This window comes from Equus asinus, chromosome 2, assembly GCF_041296235.1.
Source record: "Equus asinus isolate D_3611 breed Donkey chromosome 2, EquAss-T2T_v2, whole genome shotgun sequence".
NCBI classification, from domain to species: Eukaryota; Metazoa; Chordata; class Mammalia; order Perissodactyla; family Equidae; genus Equus; species Equus asinus.
The window spans coordinates 167,733,427-167,755,095 of NC_091791.1; the positions used below are offsets into that span (position 1 = coordinate 167,733,427).

The window sequence follows — 21,669 nt, forward strand, 5'->3', positions numbered from 1 at the left end:
TTCTAAGATTACATCTACTCACTCTAATATTCGTTGTATGGCAGAGGATTCAATAGAAGTAGACGAAGGAGGGGCCGATTCCAGGGGCTGAGGGTGTATCTATTTTGACATCACATAGCTGGTCTCCCTGGAGGTAATTATCTCCCCTGGAGACATCACTGAGTCCAAACGCAGCAATTTTGAAGCTAGGATTTTGAGATTGACAGACAACTTTCTGGGACTATCTCAATGCTCTTTAGTGAAAGAAAACCAGTTCTGCAAGTAAAATAAGTAAAATGGAGGTGTCAAAGAGAATCCAGGAGAAATAAAGTGCCTGCACAACAAGAAGCAGAAGAAAGGTAAATTAGGTAAATTTTTGTTTAAGTAAATAACTTTGTGTCTAATTTGATTCTTAAAAAAGAAAACAGACCAGTTCACAGTGATGGATAAATGACAGAGACTGAAATAAAGCTACTTCTGATGGTCTCTCCTTAGATCGGCTCTTCACCGGCACCATTCTGATACCCTCACAGCACACGCCACACATACTGGTCACATCCCTCTCTGTATCAGGTGCCACCTGGATGCTGGGGACACAAAGCCCATAATCCCTCAGACATGCAGCTCTCCTTTTCCTGCTATGAGGCACTCAGGTAGCAAGAGCCCACTGAGTAGGGAAACGCTCTGCTCCATCTGAAGCCAGGGTGCTTCCCTGGATGTGATCAGGCATTTTATTATTCAGCAGACATGTTAGGGCACCTCTAAAGGCCAGGCTGGAACACAAAATGACTGGGAAGAAAGATGACATGTCCAAGGACAGGAGCTGCCCTGAAAGATAGCTCTGTCAGGCTGTGCCCAGGGGTTTGTGCACAGACTTCCTTAGCACCTGCATCACAGTGGGAAGGATGGCACAGTAGTAAATGGCACTGTCTTCAGTCCTCACTGAGGAGATCACCAAGTGGAAGGTTTTCTGGGTCTTACCGTGCTGCACAGAAAACCGACCCTGAGTAAAATCGGCATCATGGGAGCGAGTGTTATCCCTGTAAAGGATAAACTGAAAGGAATAATCCGGCCTGATTCGGTACCAGTATAAATCTGGATTTGAGTATGCTGTTTTGTAAGTGCAGAACAGCGTCACCTTATTGCCGCTGGCCACTGTCAGTTCTGGGGGACTCTGGGTCACTTCGTTACATATCACATCCTTGGCTGTGGAGAGAAGAAACGAGAAAATAGTGAAGCCCTGCTCGCCCCAGCACTGGGTCCGGCACAGGCTCACCAGGGAGCTCAGTGGGCAGAGGCAGCAGAAGGACACAGACGTGAAAGTCAAAGGCAGAGAACAACTGGAAAGCCAAGTATGAAAGAAAAAGAGGCCAAACTTTGAAGATCAGAGAAAGGGAAATGGGGTTACAGAACAAGAAGAATGGAGACTAAGAATCTACTCACAGAAGAGCAAAAAGCTGAAGCCTAGAAGAAGAATCATCTTTTTTATCAGAGCAGAGGATATAGAATAACCCCAGTTCCTGAGATCTCTGAGACCCTCTCAGGACCTCTGACAGGACGGAGGAGGAGGGAAATGAGAGGATATGGGCGGCTTGACAGTCACGTGACTGGCCTGCCTGTGACTCTGAGGCAAGTGTTTTCAGCCAAGAAATGGTTGCTGCTATTGTTATTTTAGTCCTCAATCTATTTTGAACTAATCCGTTTGTAAAACACAATGAAAATGAATTACTTTAATAAACAGAAATAGAAACTGCAAGCCCAACAATCACGTGCTTAGATATCAAATTGCTATAAGAGTGGCTTACCCTCCATTTTCATAGCCTCTGGTCACAGACCAGGGTACCAGTCCACGGTCACACTCAAGTGGCACTATTGCATAGCACCTAGCACTCTGCAGGCACTTGTCATACTGAAGAAATGAATGAGAACTTTAGACTGCTTTCTTACTCCTCCGTGTAAAGAGGCAGGGAAGAGAGTTGGACAAGATCATTCCTAAAATCTCTCCCAGCCCCAAATTCTAGGAATCTTCTATTTCTGCTGCTTGAGGGAATACCCTGATCCTGAGAGTGCTTCCTGCACTTCACGTGGCGTGACTTTCCCTCTCTCCTTGGGCCCTTTGCAGTTCATACGTGGCTCCAGCTGGAAAATTCTCCCCCAAGGGAGAGCTCCCCAATGGGAGAACTGCTATGAGTGGGTTATAGGCTTGCTGACATGGTGCTCAGAGTGGCCACTGGAGCCTGGGGTGGCTGGAGCCCCTGATGCCAGGCCCTACCAGCCACATGCCATGCAAATATTGTCTTCTGTGTAAGCCAGGACATGACAACATTTGGGAGGCACTACCCCCTAAGAAACAGAAGGCTGACTAACTCATTCCCCCACACTGAGGAGTGTTTCCAGGAGTCCTTTGTTTCCCTTATATCCAACTCATCAGTAAGTCCTGTCAGTTCTACAGGAAATACACTTCTAGTCCACCACTTCTATCCATCTCCATTGCCACCAACCCCTGCAAACACCACCTCTTGTCAGGACTACTGCAATAACCCACTAACTGGTCCCCTTTCCTCAGCTCTTGGCCCTGGACAATCTCTAGTCCGGGTCATTATAAAATCTAAATCAGATGATGCCAGCTGGACCTCCTTTCCTGGGCCTGTGATACCTACAAAAGTTCTGGCTACTGCCTCCTGTCCAGCCTCCCACATATCCTCTCCTCCCTCTTTCACTCCCCTCCAGCTGGCTTTCCTTCTGGTCCTCTGTCTACCTTGCTTTTCTAGCTGCCTGAAACCTGATTCCAGGTTTTCACAAATCTCAGCTCAAGGAGGCTTTCCCTGGCCACTCCAGGTGAATTAGTCACCCACCCACCCAGGGTCATCCTTGATTACATCTGTCTTGTTTTCCCTCACATCACTACTTGAGATCATTAGATTTCATTTATTTCATTTCATTTGTTATTTGTCTTTCCCTTCCCATCCCACATGGACACACACCATCATGGAGTCTCCATGAAGGCAGGGACCTGGTTTATCTTTTCAATGATATGTCCCAGCCCCTAGGATTATGTCTGTACATAACTGACACTCAATAAATATTTGTGAACAAAGAAATACAACTTTATCCACTTTTAAAAACTCATCATTGCCCTGGATAAGTTTGCCAGATTTAGCAAATAAAAATACAGAGCACCGAGTTAACTTTGCATTTCAAATGAACAACAAAAAATATTGTAGGAATATTTGGAACATGCCATATTTGAGATATATTTATACTTAAAAGGTATTCATTGTTTATCTGAAATTCATATTTCACTGGACATCTTCTGTTTTATCCGGCAACCCTAGTCATGAAGAATACCAAAAGTGAGCATCAGGCAGTCCAAAGTCCCACCGTGAGCATCCCTAGGCCCCTGGATGTGGAAGAGGAAGGTTCAGCAACTGGGGCGGCCCCGCCTGTGCAGCTGCTGCCCAGGCCTGCACTGCCACCTGCTGGCAGGGGTCCCCTCTGAATGGAACCCAGCCCCTCTGCGGGAGGAAGGCCACTTCTTCACTTCTAGGTCTTCTCTGTCCATGGACTCTGCAAGACCGCACTCAGTCTCTGGGTGTCTATTCCTGTTCTAAACCTGTCTGTCACCCAGGCTTGACATTTATATATCAAGTATTCCCTGAGTGTTCCCTTCCTGAACTAGGCAATAACAGTTTTCAAATTAAACTGCTACCCCTCTTCTGACTGCACAGCCTCAATTACATCTGACCACACTCAAGAACCGAGAGGAGGGTTTCAGAGGCCCTCACAAAGAGGGACCCACCCTCTCCCTCATGCTTCACATGGAAAGTTCAGACACTGAGATTGCTTTGGGGTGGTGTAGTCAGGACTCTCCCCACCATGGTGTCCTTCCAACATTTTGTTAAAGACCTCCCTTGAGGAAGGGCAGTTCTCAGAACAGCAGCAGAGTTTCATGGTTAAGAGTGGTATTCTAGACCCTATGTTCATTGCAGCATTAATCACAACAGCCAAGATGTGGAAGCAACCCAAGTGCCCATCAACAGATGACTGGAGAAAGAAGATGTGGTATATATATATATATACAATGGAATACTACTCAGCCATAAAAAAGACAAAATTGTCTCATTTGCAACAATATTGATGGACCTTGAGGATATTATGTTAAGAGAAATAAGCCAGACAAAGACTAAACACCACATGATCTCACTCATATGTGGAAGATAAAAAAAAAAAATGTGGATAAAGAGAACAGATTAGTGGTTACCAGAGGGGAAGGGGGCTGGGGAGTGGGTGAAAGGGGTAAAGGGGCATATATATATAGTGATGGATAAAAATTAGACTATTGGTGGTGAGCATGATGCAGTCTATACAGACACTGATAAATAATGTACGCCTGAAATTATACAGCGTGGTAAACCATTATGACCGCAATAGGATAATTGAAAAAAATAAAAATAAAAATAATTTTTAAAATAATAAGCCGTCCAGGGGATTGTGAAGCCTGCTCAAGTTTGGGAACCACTGTTTTATGTATATCCTGGGTGCCAAATTCCATCTCTCTAAACTGCTGTAGAATTAGAAGAAAAATCATACCAGCACAGAAGATTTCCTTAAAAGTAGAAATTGATCCTTCATCCTAAGAAAATACTGTGAGGATTAAAAAAATAAATAAGAGTGGGGATCTGAGGCCAGACTGCCAGGGTTCATATCAGCTCCAGTATTTACTTGCCATGCGACCTTGAACACAACCTAAAACCCTCCAAGCCTCAGTTTCTCCATCTGTAAAATGGAAATAATGATAGTAGTTTTTTTCACAAGACTGTGGGAAAATTAGATGCAATAACACAAGCCACACACCCAGCGAATGATCTAGGAGTGTTAGGTATCGCTGTCGCTATTGTCATTTTTATTAAATAAACTGATGAATATAGTTCCCGAGCACTTTCTTCTCATCAAAGATGTTCAGAAAAAAGATGCTGAGTAAATCTAAAGAATAAAGTTGTGAAATCTGGCAAAAGACATGTTGTACCATGTACCAACCAATGGCAAAAAAAAAAAAAAGTGACTCACACTTTAATTTGCTGTCAATGTGCAAGTATGTTGTAGAGCTCTGCACTCCCTGAAGACCTGAGCCAGCTGAGCTCTTCCCAAGGCCCTAAGAGCATTAGGCACATGAGAAATGAGGCTTCTAGCCCACCGTCCTATGTCTTCCAAAAGCTGCAACAGGCCTGTTCATCAGAGACTACGACGTGTGACCAAGTAACCCCAAAAGTTTAGGGATAAGAAAGACTCTCAGTATTTAATAACCTATTATAGATGGATTGCCCTTGAATTTCTCTACCCCATCTCCCTTAAACCTTCTAGCTCCTGCAGCCTGAGCAGCTCCCCAAGGCAGAGAGTGCCCTGGACCGCCTTTCATTAGACTGGAATTACCACTAAGAGGGGCTCCCGGGCATGGTGGGATCTGAGGGATTTGATAAACAAGGCCGCTTTTGTCCCACAGCTTGGATCTTGATCACTATTACTCAAAAAAGGAACTTTTCTCCCAGTCTCCTTGGAGATGGGCAGCTTTGTTTTTGACCTTGCAGCGCCCTCTGCTGCTCTAATTAGACCATCTCCATAAATAGGTCACACTGGATGTTGACAGAAAATAGGTCAGGGGAGGAAAATATTCTTTGTTCACAACTTAAGTCAAAGCTGCTGCATCTGCTCCCATTCCCCTTTCAACCCTGAGAATGACAGCTGCTTCTCTGTTGGCTCAAAGGGCCCATCCTCCCCAGTCACTCAGAGGACTGTCTTTGAAAATATGAGCTAGCACCCTTAAAGGGTAAATGGGCATTTTTCCTGTCAACAAAAAGCCTAATGTAATAGTAAAAGACGTAGGGAACTTTCTTTGGATGGATATGGACAAACGCATCCCTTTTTTATAAAAGAATAGCAACGTGATTAAAAGAGAAAAGCTTGGAAACATCTGAGTGTGTGGTAATGGGAGTGAGTAGTCTAGAGAAAGAGTTTCTGCATCACTTTCTTGCTGTGCCACATTCGATTCCAAGACTCTCCAGGACATACCTGGGCTGATGGATAACAGGAAGCATGCCAGGGAGGGACCAAGGTCTGGCAGACATCTTCCACCCCCAGGACCTCTGTTTTGAGGAAAGATCTTGCTGAACGCCCTTTGGGCAAGAACAAGTATGAAGAACCCTAAGGTGGTTTGTTGCCCAATGCCCTCTACAGAGCCAGCATCTGAGGAAAGCTGTGAGGAAGAAGGGATACTCCATGGTGTTGCTGTTGCCACCTCTGGAGCAGCCTGTGGAAAGAACAGTCTTGGTCCAACCAGGTCAGTGATCCCTTTCGTGATGGGGCTGTGTGGGGCCTGGCCTGACTCTTGTCAACCAGATTTCTCAAGCCATCTGTAGGGTCTTCTCTCCAATTACTCCCCAGGGTGTGGGGGGCACACAGGCTATATCTCAATTACCAAGGGCTAGCAATCGGTAATGGCTCTTGAGTTCACTGTTAAGAAAGATCCTGAGGCCACATCTAGACTCAGAGGAAAAGAGCGATGTGTCTTTTACCAATGTCTGCCACAGGAGCAAGAACAGGAGCTAACACCACACCATTTTGTATTCACCATCCCTGCTCTAGATGTCATTCCTATAATGAGTCCTGCAGAGAAAACGTAATCAGAGCCAACTCTCTGTTGGATTATCCTTTTGGTAAAGGGCAAATTTGTAAATCTCTCTCTTTCTCTTGGCTTCCCTGGGATCTCATGGGCCAGTTCCCCGACTATCAATTGCTGTTGCCTGCAGCCTAAGAAACAAATTTTAAAAATAAATTAAGATGCTCTATATCTCTGTCTAAAATCATAAGCTATGCACTGAAATCAAACATCTCCCTTGTATGGCTTCCCCACTGTTTAACAGAGATAATCCCACCTGGGCTGGCCTGTAGGGCCACAAAGGATAGAGATTACCCAGGGAAGATCCTTGTTCTCCTGACTCACAGGAAGGAAGCAATAGAAAGCAGGACTGGGACTCAAGTGTCTTGAGTTCTAGCCCCAGCTCTGCCTCTACCTGCCTACATGACCTTGAGCAAATTTACCCCCTGAGGTTTCAGCTTCTTCATCTTTAAAATGACAGCATTGGCCCCGGCACTTGCTAAGTTCCCTTCCAGGTCTTCTAGGATGCTAATGTGTAAAGCTACAGATCTGACCTGAGAGAGTTATTAGTTTGTATTCCCCTGCATATTTTGCTTGAACTCCTTATTGCCCAGCAAGGGGAAGAAACAAAGCATACATCTTCATTGGGGAGTAGCATAATTTTTTGATTCAATGTGTGTGACTCATCAGCGCCTGGAGGTTCGTGCCCAGATGCCAATTTGGAATCCAGTTATTATTGCATCTGGGAGAGAGAGAGTGCTAAAAACAGCCTTTGGAAAAAAACATCAATTTGGCCAAGAGAAAAAAAAAAGAAGGCTCTGCATAGTGTGATAACATTTTGATATCTTATTTATCATCTTCATCCCTGAAATCTACTCTGCCCCTGCCTATCTCGGCTCTGAAAGTGAGAAGGAGGGCAAAGCTTTCCCAGGGAAGATGGGGCACCTGTGGGGAACAGAGAAGTGTCTCAGTCTAGTGAGGAAAGAGAACAAAGTTGACGCCACATCCCTTTCAACGATGCTGACGCTTCTGGTTTTTGTAAAGGTGCTCACTCCTGTGGGAATGGGGTTAATAGGAAACTGACGTTTGGAGCCAAGACTAGAGGAATCATGAAACTCAGCAAGTAGTATCTGGCAGACTTAATTTTTTTTTTCATCTGAAAATTGTCAGAGGATATTCGAGTGTTCCTTAAGGAATAGGAACAAAAGACAAATGTTTAATGCAATTCAATTTAACAAATATTTACTAAGTGCCTACAGTTTTTCTGAGAGATCCTCTGGGCCAGTTTCTGAGAAGACATCACCATTGCCCTAAGGAAGGAGGAGGTTTGTCAATGGGCCAGAGACTGATTAACAGTGACAACAGGTTTACGTTTGAGACCTAGACACATAACTGTGGCCCTGAGGATGTAGCTTAGCTTCAGAAAAAAATGCGCACAGCAACATGGATAATCTAAAACACAAGGTAATCAAAAATGTTATTTTATGATTGGCTTTAGCATGGGTTTCATTACTTTGTGGGGAAGGTTTATCTTCCCAGTTGCAAGTTTTCTTGACCTGATCTGTAAAGTCTATAGGGGGAAAGCTTTTCAAGAATCAGATATTTCTGAAATTAGGTTCCCGGCAGTCAACAGTGGAGAAGTGGCACATTTTGTCCTTCTAATAATAGAAAAGAGAGCCTGGCATCCCTCATAGACTTGATGCCCAAGGGGGTCTCCTTCCCTGCCATAGGTCAGAACCAGTGGTAAAACCCCCAGATACCATGGTTCTTATAGATCTGTACAACAGGGTGGACATCAAGAAACAGCCTGCTAGGTGTTTGGAGTTTGGAGGTCTCAGATGCCTTTGAAGCCAGAGAAGAACTTCGGACCATCCTAACAGGGTTGGCCCTGCTCTCCTCATGGCCTGTGTCCTGAGTTGCATAGGAGAGAGGCAACCCTAAATGACCTTTCCCACGAAGCTGCCCCCTCTTGCGCCCCTGATCACACTAGAGACCCCTGCAGTCTGAGAAGAGGAAGTCTCAGCCCAGCACTAAGAGGGGCTTTTGGTAAAGAGCCCAGGCACTGTGTGAAGGGCACTGAGAAACTCACCTTTGGGAAGGGGACCCAGCTGACTGTAAGCTTGGGTGAGTACCTCCATTTTAGACATAGTGTTAGCAGAACCCCTTCCGTATCTAACACCTGGTAATCAGAGGGCTGAGACTCCTAGCTAGATGATGAATTCCCTTGTCAGGTGGGAAGAGGTTGAAAGATCAAACCACCTTTCCTGTGGGTAGTTTATGTAAAGGCATCAGCTCCTGTGGGAAGGAAGGAAATAGGAAATTGACATTTGGAACCGGGACTCAAGTGAGAGTGAAACTTAGTAAGTATGAGCTTTCAGCCAAAGGTGTTGGTTTATTTGGATTAGTTTTTTAATTCTTTTCAAAGAAAGAAGACTTCTCCCTGAGGATTTGGTTCCAAAATTCTCACTTCAAACTTCTAAAAAGATCAAGTGTTAAGGCAAATGGTAGGCTTGGAAAGCTCTATTTCCCTAAGTAATAAGTAGAGACCCACTTTTCTTTTGTTTGCTTATTTGTTTCATTTTGTTTAGGAATTGGGGAGGAGGATTAGACACCCTGGAGGAAAAGATTTGTACAGCATTTTTGGATAAATTAGATCCAGAGAATCAAATCAAAGACCATCAACTCAGTAAGTCCTTAAAGACCACCTAAGTCACCTCTTTAATTTTGCAAATGAGGACAGAGAGGTTATGACTGGCTCAAGGCGACACAGCTGAGCCTGGCCCAGGGCAAAGCCAAGACAGCTCATAGCTCTGACCAGGCCAGACCCAAGGCAGAGAACATCATGGTCCTTGGCCATGCAGTTTCATAGGCACCTTAAACACTCTTTATCCAAGACTTAGTGAAGTCAAAACAGAACCCAGGGTTCCAAGGGGAGATAAAATCATTGCATGCCTGTTGGGAGGGGTCAGAGCTAGCTCAAGTAGGAACAATAGCTGAACTTGGTATTAGGAGAAAGGTACAGCCATCTCCAGACTGAGGCAGGGATGAAAAAGCCACAGTGAAAATGCTGGTCTTGTCTTCACACAATGTCTTGACCATCAAACACTACCTATAAATTCTACAGAGCTAATTTCTTTCCCAGTGGGAGTTTATATTCTTTGATAGATTGCATCAGATATGCAATTGCTTTGGACCACAGAATAGACAGAATTGGCTTGCTGAACCTTCTGGTGTCTCAAAGTGGCAATTATGTCTCTGGACATACCTCTCAGCCCTGAAGCTCTGGGCTACCAGGAAAAAAGACACCATCACTTAGCCTGTCTTAGAGGCTTGGAGATTGAAGAAAAATTTTAGTTCTTGGGAAGCTTTGCAAAGCTGGGTTCATTAAGTTGACACCACAGGTTTTTGCAAAGCCCCTCAGCACAGTGTTCAACAAAGCAGTGGTTCTAAGCTCACGTTTGGGAAGGGAACTCAGCTCACAGTGAATCCTGGTAAGTAGAGGAGAGCACTGAACCTCTTCTTGAATGTGATTTGAGATCGTTTTTACTCCAACTAATGTGGATGTGGCTTCTTGACTCATCTCTGCTAATATTCAAGTCCTGCCTGGCTAAAAGATACCCTCTCCACACCGCTCGAGACAGTGCAACGGTGAAGCTGCACCCATGCAGCTGAATACAGTTTTGCTAAATTCTCACAAAATCACTTAACCCCCTCATCCAACCACTTGGTAGCTCTTCTATTGCCCTCAAAGCCCTGCTCGTTCATCAGTTAAAGGAAGAGAAGTGCCCAGGGATCTTTAGATTTTCAGGTCATTGTGATAAGAGAAATGTTGACAATGTGTTTGGCTTCTTGAAAGGAAAATGATGATGATTTATTAATTGCTTACTATATGCTCGGCCAAGTGTTGCCTGCTTTCCACCCGTTATCACTTTCAATCCTCATACCTGCTCTGTGGCTTAGGTGCTAACACCACTTTATTTTATAAAGGAAAACTTTTTATGCTTTTATATCTTACATTTTTATAGAAGCACAGAAAGGTAGAGTAACTTGTTCGAATTGATTCAGTAAGAAAGAGGACTGGGAATTTAATTCTTAGAACTCAGATTCCAGAGCTAAATGGTTATTAATGGGGAGATTATGTTTGGAGGAAAAGTTATGGATGCTTTGGTCTCTAAAGCTGTTAAAAAGAATCCCTATAGAAGTGTGCTGTCAGCAATGAAAGCAAGGATTGATCAACAGGACCACTGCAAGCCACTTACATATCCTAATTCTTACAACAGCATCACCAAGCAGTCAGCATTCTCCTACTTTACAGGTGGGGAAACTGAGGCACAGAACGTTAATGAACTTGCCCTGGGTTTCAAAGCCAAGTCTGTCTGACCCCAAGCCTGAGCCGTTTCAAATTAACTACAACTGCCCACGAGCTAGTTAAGTAATTAACTAATTAATTAATGGCAACATTCTAACCAGCTATTAGGTAAAGATTGATTAAATTTTTTCCATAGTTCCTCTCCCTTTTCTGGAACAATCATACAGTTGTATAATCGCACAGCATTGTGTTTCTACCTCTGTGCTTCCCCTGGGGGAGTGAAGAGCCCTGGCTCCTAGTGGAAGGGTCTTGGCGGTATTTGTAAAGCAGTCTGTGGCGGTGTAACTCAGGCGGATCTGAAAGACTCTTCTTTGGAAAAGGAACAAAACTGACAGTTAACCCAAGTAAGTCTGAATAACTAATGCTTTTAATTTTCTCTCTGGAACCCTGATTCCTAAATTGTCCATTCTGTTCTATAACCCGGGTCCAAACCACAGCAGCCCCGTTGATGGATTCCAATTCAAACAACCGCTGGTGTGTACCCACCTCACAAGGGACACTGCCGTTCACTCTCACACGCTATTTTATCTAATAGTTGAGAAGGCAGTGCTAGTGGAGCATTGGACTAAGGAGTCAGATTGTTAGAAAGCTTAATTTCGTAATATAATTGGTGGAATTTTCCATGGAACTAAGAGAAAATCAAAATCAATTAACTCTCTGAGCCTCTATTTTCTTCCTCCGTAAGATAGAGGAGGCAATTCCTACTCCTGTTTTATCAAAGCAGACGTGCTGTGAGAGAATGTCAGCACATTTCCAGTGAAGTGACAGTAGTGCAAGGAGAAAAAAAAGGAAGGCCCCCAGGTGGTCCATAAACTCTACCACCAGACGCTCATTATAAAGAGCTGGTTTTATCGGGAATAACAAGTAAACATTTAAGTAGATAGCTAGGGGAGTTTGGGCAGGTGAGTTTTTGTAGAGTCTCGTGTCATTGTGTGATATAGGAACTGGTAATAAAGTGACATTTGGAAAAGGAACGACTCTGAGTGTTCGACCAGGTATGTTTTAAAGATTACTTGTTTCTAAACATAATCCATTACTCTTAGAAATTCAGTGAGAGATCACTGAATTACCCCAGTTATTAGCATCTTTGGAGGCTTGGTGCCTTGGGTCCTTCTGGTGAAAATGACAATGAGGGCAGCCTCTGAGGGAGCCCCTTTAGGACTGCTTCTTCAACACCTTTAAGCTCTTGGAAATGTTAAGCTTGTTTTTGTTATTGGTAGAGATGCGTGTGCGTGACAAATGGAATCGAAATTGAAGTTTTAGGGTGTAGAGGCAGACAGCATGTAAAAAGAAAGGGAGAAAAAGAAAAACAAATTAGACTAAAGTCCATAGCCAAGGCAGGAGGTACATAATGCAACCTGATCCAAAAGGAGACAGTGAGATGCAGCCTACTGACATAAACAACCGAACGACCACTCTCATATCACCTACCTTGTCTTCCTAAGCCTCCATATTGGTACAATTGGGAGAAGAATTGTCTAATCTCTCAAAATCTTGAAGCCAAGCTAGTTGAGTAAAGCCCTGTAAGATTTTCTGATGCTGACATTGATTCAAGCTGATATTTAGGGAAATGGTAAGATTGGAAGCAGATATTCCAAATAGTAAGACCATGAACTTCTGAAAACACGCCCTAGGGCGCCATTAAGCGCTGCGTTTCTAATTGGGACATTTTCCTCCTTGCCTTGGCTGAGCTCTGCATTAGAGAAGCCCCTTTTGATACCCACTCATTTCAGTGCCCCTCAGCGAAAAATGGCAACTAAGCTGGGAAGTGTGAGAGAAGGATTCCCTAATCCAAGTGCAATAACGGTCCTTCTCTCCATTTTGTAATACCCAGAGGCATATTCTGAGTGCTGCCCACCATTCTCAAAACAATTTCAACTAACTTGAATGTAGCTGAATTTTTGCTCCATGAGGAAGTCTCTTTTTACTACAACAGAAGCTCATTCCAGACAATTGTTTGGGGTTTAACTTTTGCTTACAATTCCTAACAGATACCAACTACCCAATGGGTTTTTCACAGTAAAACTTCTACTTTCATGGTCAAATTATTATCCACATTAGAAAGGCTAGAATCAAGATGTCCTGGTGAGTATTATGCTAGCTCCAATGATCTTCCTAAAGACCCTTATGCCTAAAACAGCATGAGATACAAAAGCATTTCCATGCTGACTTGTGTGTCCAGTTGCTAACTATAGTCCAAAGAGGAGGTGGGTCAGATGCTATGTTTCCAAATTGGGCTGGACATTTAGAGTCATCCAGATATTAGAAATGATCATTAGAAAAAGCACATGCAATTCCATTTTTATTTGTAATTCTCCTCTCCCAGAGAAATGTTATAAATTTTCTCCCAAAAGTGTTATATTTCATCTTTCTTTTGGCACTTTTTTCGTGATGTGTACAGAGATGAAATACTGGTTGAAATTCAAAAAACATCCCTGAGATTTACCTTAAGCTTTGCCTGACAGATTCTAAGAGCTCAAAAGATGGGAAGATGACATTTGGGAACTAGATTAAAAAGAAAATCCAAATTAATCCCAAGGAGCAATGCTCAGTAGATAGTTATTTAGACATTAGCACGTCAGCTTGGCAAGCCTCGGTGCTCAGTTGGCTGGACTGCCCCTAACTTGGGCTTGCCTGAAGAATAATAATAACTTGTTCACCCCAGACCCATCTTGGGAAGAAAGAAATGTCAACCTCTAGCCCTAAAAACTCTTTGTAAATTGGTTTATTTCAATAGAGTTTATCATTGCACACAGTGTTCTGGAAGTAATAGAAAAGTACATTAGTAGCTTCTGCAAAGGAAATGAAATGTAAATTTAGATTGTAAATATACGACTGCAATAAATAGATAGCAAGAAAAAAGATGAAGAGATTAGAAACATGCCACATTTCTCTAACCCTAAAGGGGCTGTTTCTATAAATAGTTTAAAACTATTGAAGAGGAGAAGGGAGGAGAACAGAGGCAAAGAGATTTTCTCCTAACCCTCTTCACTTTGCAAAATTGGAAATTGTTTTTCAATCAAATTTCCCTGAGCAGAGGAAAGAAATCATGTCTGTTTTCAAACTAAGGGGCACATGTGTGGGGGTCTTTTAGAACTGATTCTGAGAAGGGCTCCCTGTTGGTGACAAGTGCCAATAATGTCTTTGTTGAGGGGAAGGAGGTGAGCACAAAATAAGTCCAAGTCAGTGTGTGGGACAAGGTCTCAAAGGGCAGGATTGCCCCTGGACTGTCTGCCTTGCCCCCTAACCTTTCCCATCTTAGCCCAATGGATTAGGCCCCTGAGAAGAAGCCCAAGGATGCAAACGAGAAATTTTAAGGAGGAAGCCAGCTTAACCTCCCTCAGGAGACCTAGTGTATTCTGACTTTAAAGATGCTTTAAAGCCATCTGTTTTTAGGGAGAGCTCTACAAAGGCTGAAAGAAAGGAAATTTTTTAAAAAGTTAAAATTCTGTGAAGTGGAAATAAAGATGTTTAATATTTGACTGGCAAAGAGATTGAAAATCTGGTATACATCTAAAAGAGTCAGTCGAGGAGCAAACAGGCGGCCCCAAAGAGACACTGTCCTAAACCCCTCTGGCTTGGGAGATTCAGGCCGTTGTCCACAGCAGGCTTGGGCGCTAGGAGAGCAGATCAGGCTTCCTCCTCAAGGGGGCGAGAGAGAGGACCTGAGTGCAGTTTGTGTAAAGTGGTTTGCTGTGGTGTAACTCAGGGGGTGGCGGCCAGAAGCTGGTGTTTGGCCAAGGAACCAGGCTGACCGTCAATCCCAGTAAGTATGAAAGGGTGAAGCTACATGGGGCCTTCTCCTTTCTGGGCCATGTCCTATGAGCTCTCTGGAGGGGCACGTACTGGTTTTGCCTAGTCCATCAGAGGGAAGCAGACCAGGAAAGACCAAAAAGCCCTCCAACTTCTACTTTTGAATATGTCCCTGTAAAAACTCCCTCCCTGTCCTCTCCTTATGCAATCATTTTCCTGTAAACCAGAATCTAGTGAGTTGATGTAAGCAATTTCAATAAAATGCAGAGAAGCAGCCCTGAAGTGCAATAGAGTCGAAACTTATGTGAGTGCCAGCCAGGGGTAGACGAGGAGGGAAGAAGAAAAAGAAATGGATTACCAAATCTAAGGCAGCATCATAGACATAAAAAGAAGAAAAACAATAAAAAAAATTTTTAAATGAATAACATTTATTTATCAGGGCTCCATCGCCCTGTGGAAGCCCAGCTCCCACCTGCAGCAGCTGCCTTCTGGGCTTGTAATCAAATAACCTGTAGTTTAGTACAGGGTTGTGGGATCAAGACCATATTGACCCCCAGGGCCCTTCTGCAAAGAGCGGCTCCTGGTCGTGTTTTTGTAAAGCCTCCCCTGACTGTGAGAATAGCGCAGGAAGCAGCTACAAACCGACATTTGGAAAAGGAACTCTCTTAACTGTGAATGCAAGTAAGTTTGAGGGCCTGAGGGGAGTGGGGGATGGATTCAAAACACTTCCTTCTTCTGATTTAAATTAACTTGTCCCCCGAAAACATCTCAGGTTAGTTTCCAAATCTAATGCTTGTGCTGGGAGGATGTGGTCCCCATCAGAGAGATTAGAAGTCCGTTGTACAAAGACTAAATTACCTTCAGCCAAAAACATTCCTATCATCCATCTTCAACGAGATTATTGGTACAGGGAGAAAAATTGAATACAGGATCCTGAGGGATTCAGCTAAAGCCAGGAAATGTTTGCCAAAAAGATAGAGAGGAAGTTGGCATATTGTGACTATGCAAATTCAGGAGACCAAATATAAATCTTCCTGATGGAGATAATAAAACTCCCCTAAATTTATCTCCTGAAATAATGGGACCCTGAAATTTCATTAACGAATGCTGGAAATTCTACAGACAGATTTCCTGCCTTCTTCTACCTCGACTTTCTCTCTCTTAAAGGAACTGTTCCCAGTCCAGTAACTGAGGTCTCCGTGGGTGGGACTGGTTAACTCAGGCAGTGGGTTTAACCCCCCTTTTTCCTCGGTTACCAAATTCATTGATTGAGCTGCCACTTCGCTTAGTTCAGCTGAGGAGAGGGGGAAAAATTCACGTGTCCTCTGAGTCATGAGAACAGCGCAGTACGTTCTCTCCTTCATGTCTACACCCACCCTTCCACAATGGTAACAATGTGTGTGTGAGTACTTGGAAAAGTTTTAAAATGCTATATATAAAAGAGAAAAGCTGTGGGCTTCCGAGAGTGGTGCTTATAAATTAATGCTGGGAAGACTGACTTGTTATAAAATTTGGGTGAAGTGGAAATGGGAAAAACCTGTTGAAGGGCCCCAGACTCCTTTTGACATAAGCTTAGTATCCTGGTTGTTGAGTTTCCTTTATTCAAATCTGCTTTCTGTGATTAGGAGAGGATGCAGCGCTGGGAGAAGGGTATTGCGAAACACAGCCCAGTGAAAGCTCTTGAAAAGATTGACTCGGGGGGGTGTAAATGATTAAGGGACACAATGCATGCAGTGTTGAAGGAGTTAATGCAGCCCTGGTAACAGACAGCTCAGAATGTTCTGGGATAGGCCCTGTCTGAAGAACATGCAGTGTGGTTAGCCATGAGGCTGTCATGCGCACACGTGCCTTGCTCAGCAGGGACAGAACCAGCACGTGACTGCAAGAACAGAAACAATGAATAATACATGATATTGTTAAATCCCATGCATCCAGTTGCCTCTGAGGCCATAGTTAATTAAAGCTTTGATGGGATTCATATGAACATCCTGGGAGACTCAAGGATGTCACTTTTCAGAGGGTGGACAGCTGAGGCTAGGGACCAGACAGGAGATTTTATCTTTGATGTCTCACTGGAAATATACTAGGACAGGGCTCTTCGGTGGGTTTTCCAGAATGCACGGAGAAGCTGGGACCCCCTCTCAGCATGTGGTTGGCCTCTTAGGGGACTGAGGGCTGTAGCCTGTATACTTTATAGTGTTGAAGAGGCTAGGGAGTTTGACAGCCTAACCATGCAAAGAAAATATCTGTGCAGGGCAAGCATCCTTCCACAGCTCTGGACAGTAATTGTATGCCAGATTTTCCATTCAATGGATTCTTTATTTGCAGGGGCTACAAGGCAAGGCTAAAGTCCAAGAGACCCATGACTAAATTCTGTTTTCCTTCAATCAGCAAAGCACAGGGATTATTGCCACAGCAACACTTTGGCGCCATCTGTTTGAGGGCTTCAGCTGAGGGCAGGCATCTGATTTTATGTCCTAATGCCATGGAGACTGAAGTAGGATATGGGGAGCTCTTTGAACCATGATGCTGTGAAATAGGAAAGAGATGGGAAGGGTCATTTGAATCCCTGACTGCTGTCTTTACAGCAGAAGAACACATCATAGCTAAATAATAGCCTTTTTTTATCACCCTTTTCATGTTGATGAGCCAGCTAAAGCTTTGACCCTTCACTAATAAGTGGTTGCTTGAAGAGATGACTAGACAGACTAGCACAAATTCAGTGAAAACAGTTGAAGTGCTAAAATACGTGTTTTTGATCTTCTTCGGAGATAGAGATTGATCGCCATTGTGCCAAATAAGGAGACCACCTGAATCTTGCTCCTTACACCTTTCGTGGCCTCCACCAGACAAAGCCAAGGAAATCCCCCAGCTTCCTGTGGTTGTGACTGTCAGCAGTGGAAGCTATGTTTGGTCAAAGGATGAAATTTACAGCAATTCCAAGTAAATATGCAAAAGCCTGCCTCCAGCAGGGACTCAGTTAGCTCTGCCACTACGACTGTTGGGCTGCTCTGCGAGACCAGGACATCCCGAGTGAGACTCTGGGGTGATCAGCTGTCCCAGTCTGCTTGGGATTGAGGGGTTTCCCAGGACAAAGGTTTTTCTTTGCTAAACCCAGAACAATGCCCAGGATAGTTAATCACCATAACAAAGCCCTGGTGTAAACTTTCTGTGAGATCCTACTAACATTTCACCAGGTTTAAGACTGACAGAAAAGCCATGTATGTGAAGAAAGCCGCAATTAAATGTGCCCATCATTTTCATTTCTTATGCTGGGTCATGAAGGGAAGCTCAGAGTGAATGTTTCATGAAGCTAGAGACTAAACCTCATCTAATTCTAGTCAGCCTCTAAAAAGCTGAATGCTCTCCTCCCGTCTCCTTGTAATCAATTCATTGTCATCCGAAATGTGTGACACCTCGAAGGGAGGGGAGGACATGTCTTGAAAACTGATCAGAGAAATTGTCCTGAAAATGATGCTATAAAATGGAAATGAGACCTTTAGAAAGAGAGATGCTGAACAGGAGAAATCAGTAAGCCTCAGGATGGAAACCAAAAGAAATGAAGAAAGATGGGAGGCAGGCCCTCGGGAGGAGGCAGCAAGCCAGTGTCCCAGGACCAGATGTGGAAATGGTCCTCTGACCTTTGGTGGGAAGAAACTCAGCTTCACAGATCCGGGCCCCTTTGGGTAAGTTTCTTCTCCCCAGAATAAAGAGGAAGGTGTCTGTGAGCCTCAGCAGTCTCCCCGGGGTTTTTGTAAAGGCCTCCATTACAGTGCTAACACTAGTGGCAGCTATGGAAAGCTGACATTTGGACAAGGAACCGTCTTGACTGTCTATCCAAGTAAGTGTAACAGGACCTAGCAGCATAACGGAAATTCTGGAATTTCACCCCTGGTATCAGGTTTGAGAGAAATGTATGTTTCCTGGAAACCAGATCTTGCTTGAGGTTAACTAGTGGCCTCCAAGGTCCTTTCTCTTCTTTAATCTCAATATTAATGGATTCTCTTTTGGAACCTGAGCCATTAGGTCTAGCCCTCTGCTGACCTTGACCCTGGAAAGACAGAAATGAATCTTTGCTGCTTTCAGGGCCTTCTCAGGAGATGATGCCCAACTTTGGGGCGTGGGGTCACCCTTTCCAAGTGACTCCCGTGAATAACCCCTTCTAACAGTACATTCCCTGTCAGAAAGTTCTTCCTAACATCAGTCTTGAATTCTTCTTGGTGCAGCTGAGTCCATTTCCGCTGGTATCAGCCACAGTGGAGAGGGATAACTGAGAGCAGAGCTTGAATAGGTATGTGGCAATCATTCAGAATGGGTTTTAAATGAGAGCAGAGAGGGAAAAAATGAAAACTGAATGGGAATTTGAGGTCTTATTTCAAATCCCTCTATGTTCCCTGCATGTCTCCTACTGCTTCTCTAGATGCAAAACTGCAAAAAGAGAGACAGAAAAAAGGATGGAAAGAACTACGCATCCACTGTGTCCATTCCTATCGCTGAAACCACCAGGCAAGGGATTACAATCAATTCCAAAGCCTTTCAGATTCCAGGCTTAATATCTTTCTCCTCGTGGTAACTTGCATCCTGGCTGATAATTAGAGCGGATAGAAAGATTTGCCTTTGGTGAGTTTGTTGCTGCTCCCCGCCGGGAAGAGAGAGAAACTCAGGCTGTTTTTTTTTAAGATTCATAAAAGTTCCTTCTGTCAGTCGTTGTAAAGCTCCTGCTGCAGAGAGAAGCGTGACAGCTCTGAGAAGCCGATATTTGGAAAGGGGAGGTGGCTAATCCTGAAGCAGGCTGGAGAGACCCAAACCACAGTGTCCCCATGCATTTTTGCATTTTAGGCCTTTTGGCTCTTTCTTGCAGAGATTCTAATGGAGTCAAATGGAAATGGATCAAGGAGAGTCTGGAGCCCCTTGTGTGCTCAGAAACGAGAAATGAAAGGACTGAGAGACAGGAGGGGGAAAAATAAATAAGTAGGAATGTGTCTTCCACTGCAACTTGATAACACTGAGATGGGGAGCTGAGCATCAGAGAGAAGGGTGTCATAAGTCCAACTGTTATTGCAGAGCACTGTTTCCTAGGCTCTTCATTGAGGGCAGTGTCCTCTCATGCCAAAGGGATGAGAGTCCAGTCCACGTATTTTTGTGCAGGCAGAGGCCATCAGGCAGATAGTCCCCGTTCTGGGTGTGCGGAGGTCATCTGACCTAGCTTTCTGTACCTGCTCCACTGAGTGGCAGCATCAATTCACACCAGGGGGTTGTGAAGATAGAATGTGCCAGTGCTGCTATAAGGCTGAATGTTAGGATGTTAGTATCTTGAATGTGCAAGATGCCTCCAAAGAAAACCTGGTTCTAATGAGCAGGGGGAAGGTTGGACCAAAATTGCCCAGTTTTTGTTGAGCTCCCTCAAGTCCAGTAATGTGGGAGCCAAAGCTGAGAGATTGACATTTGAGTCTGGGATCCTTTTGACTGAAATATGCCAGAGGGGTCTGAAAGGCCAAAACTGCCTTTAGAGCTCTGCTTTTGCTGTTAGCTCTCTGGCAGTTGTCATTTCAGCAAAATGCATCCACTTAGAAAGGTCAGCTCTTCATTAGCCAGACAAATGGGAACAACATATTGACCAGCGATAAGGAGCAAGGAGCCCAGATCTCAGCTTCTGAAAGCCTGGCATTTCCAGTCCTTTAATCATGGCGTGCCTGCAAACATATGCTGTCTCAGAGAAGGCGGATCAATGGTGCCAGAGGACCTGGTGTCACCAAGCTGGGCTTGAAGACAGAAATGAGATGCAGATTGGGATGTTGTGTGGACAAGAGAATAACAGAGGAGGGAGGAGGAAAGAAGGGAGCTCAGCGATGCTTTTAAAAACCTGCAGCATGTCAGAAATTATAGTGACAACAAGGTGGAGAAGCACGCATTCCTAGCAAGCTTCCAACATCCCCTACAGAATCTGGCCCAACTGTGGTTCCACACTCACAAATCCCTGAGATGCCTCTTGAAGTGACAGAGAAAAAGACTGTGGTCTAAGATCTCTAAGCGCCACCTGTCAGTTATTGCAAAGGGTTGGATGACTGTGCGATAACCACCAACAACAAGCTGACGTTTGGGCAGGGGACCAGCTTATCAGTCATTCCAAGTAAGTCTGCCCGTGACTTTGCCTGTGGAGTTTGGTGGAGTTATAGTCACATGTATGGGGCTTAAATGGCTGTGCAGGTGGCATGGTGGTTGAGGACACAAAGCTGGAATCAAGATAGTTTAACTCTGGTCAGAAAAAAAGGTCAAAGAATGACAAATGTAGGTTTAGTCCTTAAAAGGTAGCACAGGGAACTTGAGACTTGAAAGTGGCAATTTGAAAAACAAGTCACGAACCTGTGTTCTCCCCCTGCACCTGAGGGGACAAGGTGGGATGGGGCAATGGACAATGGACACTGCTTAATGGGATGTAGGGAAATGAGGCAGGTTGGAAAGGAGTGGGGTGATCAGAGCCTCACACTGGGTAAATCCAGAGAAAATGAATTGTTCGAGAAATTTCACAAAGAAATAAAATCCTTCCCAGAATCAAAAGATGTAATAAAGAGACTTAATTAAAATGCACTTCAGAATCATATGATGATCAGGAGAGAAATTAAATCTTAAAAGAAAAAGAATGTTTTAAATGCCCACGCATAAAACAAATGGGCCTATACCTTTAATTAGACAGCGAGCAGCACGAGATGCACATTAGCTTTCCCTTTAATCCCCTCTCAGGAGGACTCCTTCCCTCCAGCCCTCCAGCCGGTCACAGCTGTGACCATGGTTGCAGCTGCTCTAAGCCCTGAACCTCCTTCCCACTAATGCCCTATTCCTGCGCCTGCACGGGAAAGAGAGAGTCTGTCTGCCTGTCTGTCGGTGGGTCGGGTGGGCCCCAGGTGTAGCGCTGGCT

General features: G+C 44.2%; 1 gene segment (V, D, J or C); it reads left to right on the plus strand.

Annotated features, from left to right (window-relative positions):
- LOC106840669 (T-cell receptor alpha chain constant-like) overlaps positions 1-21,669 on the plus strand; it is a 1,015,328-nt gene that overhangs the window by 932,348 nt on the left and 61,311 nt on the right. Inside the window, 1 exon segment of the C gene segment in view lies at positions 18,539-18,594. Coding sequence covers positions 18,539-18,594 — 56 coding nt within the window.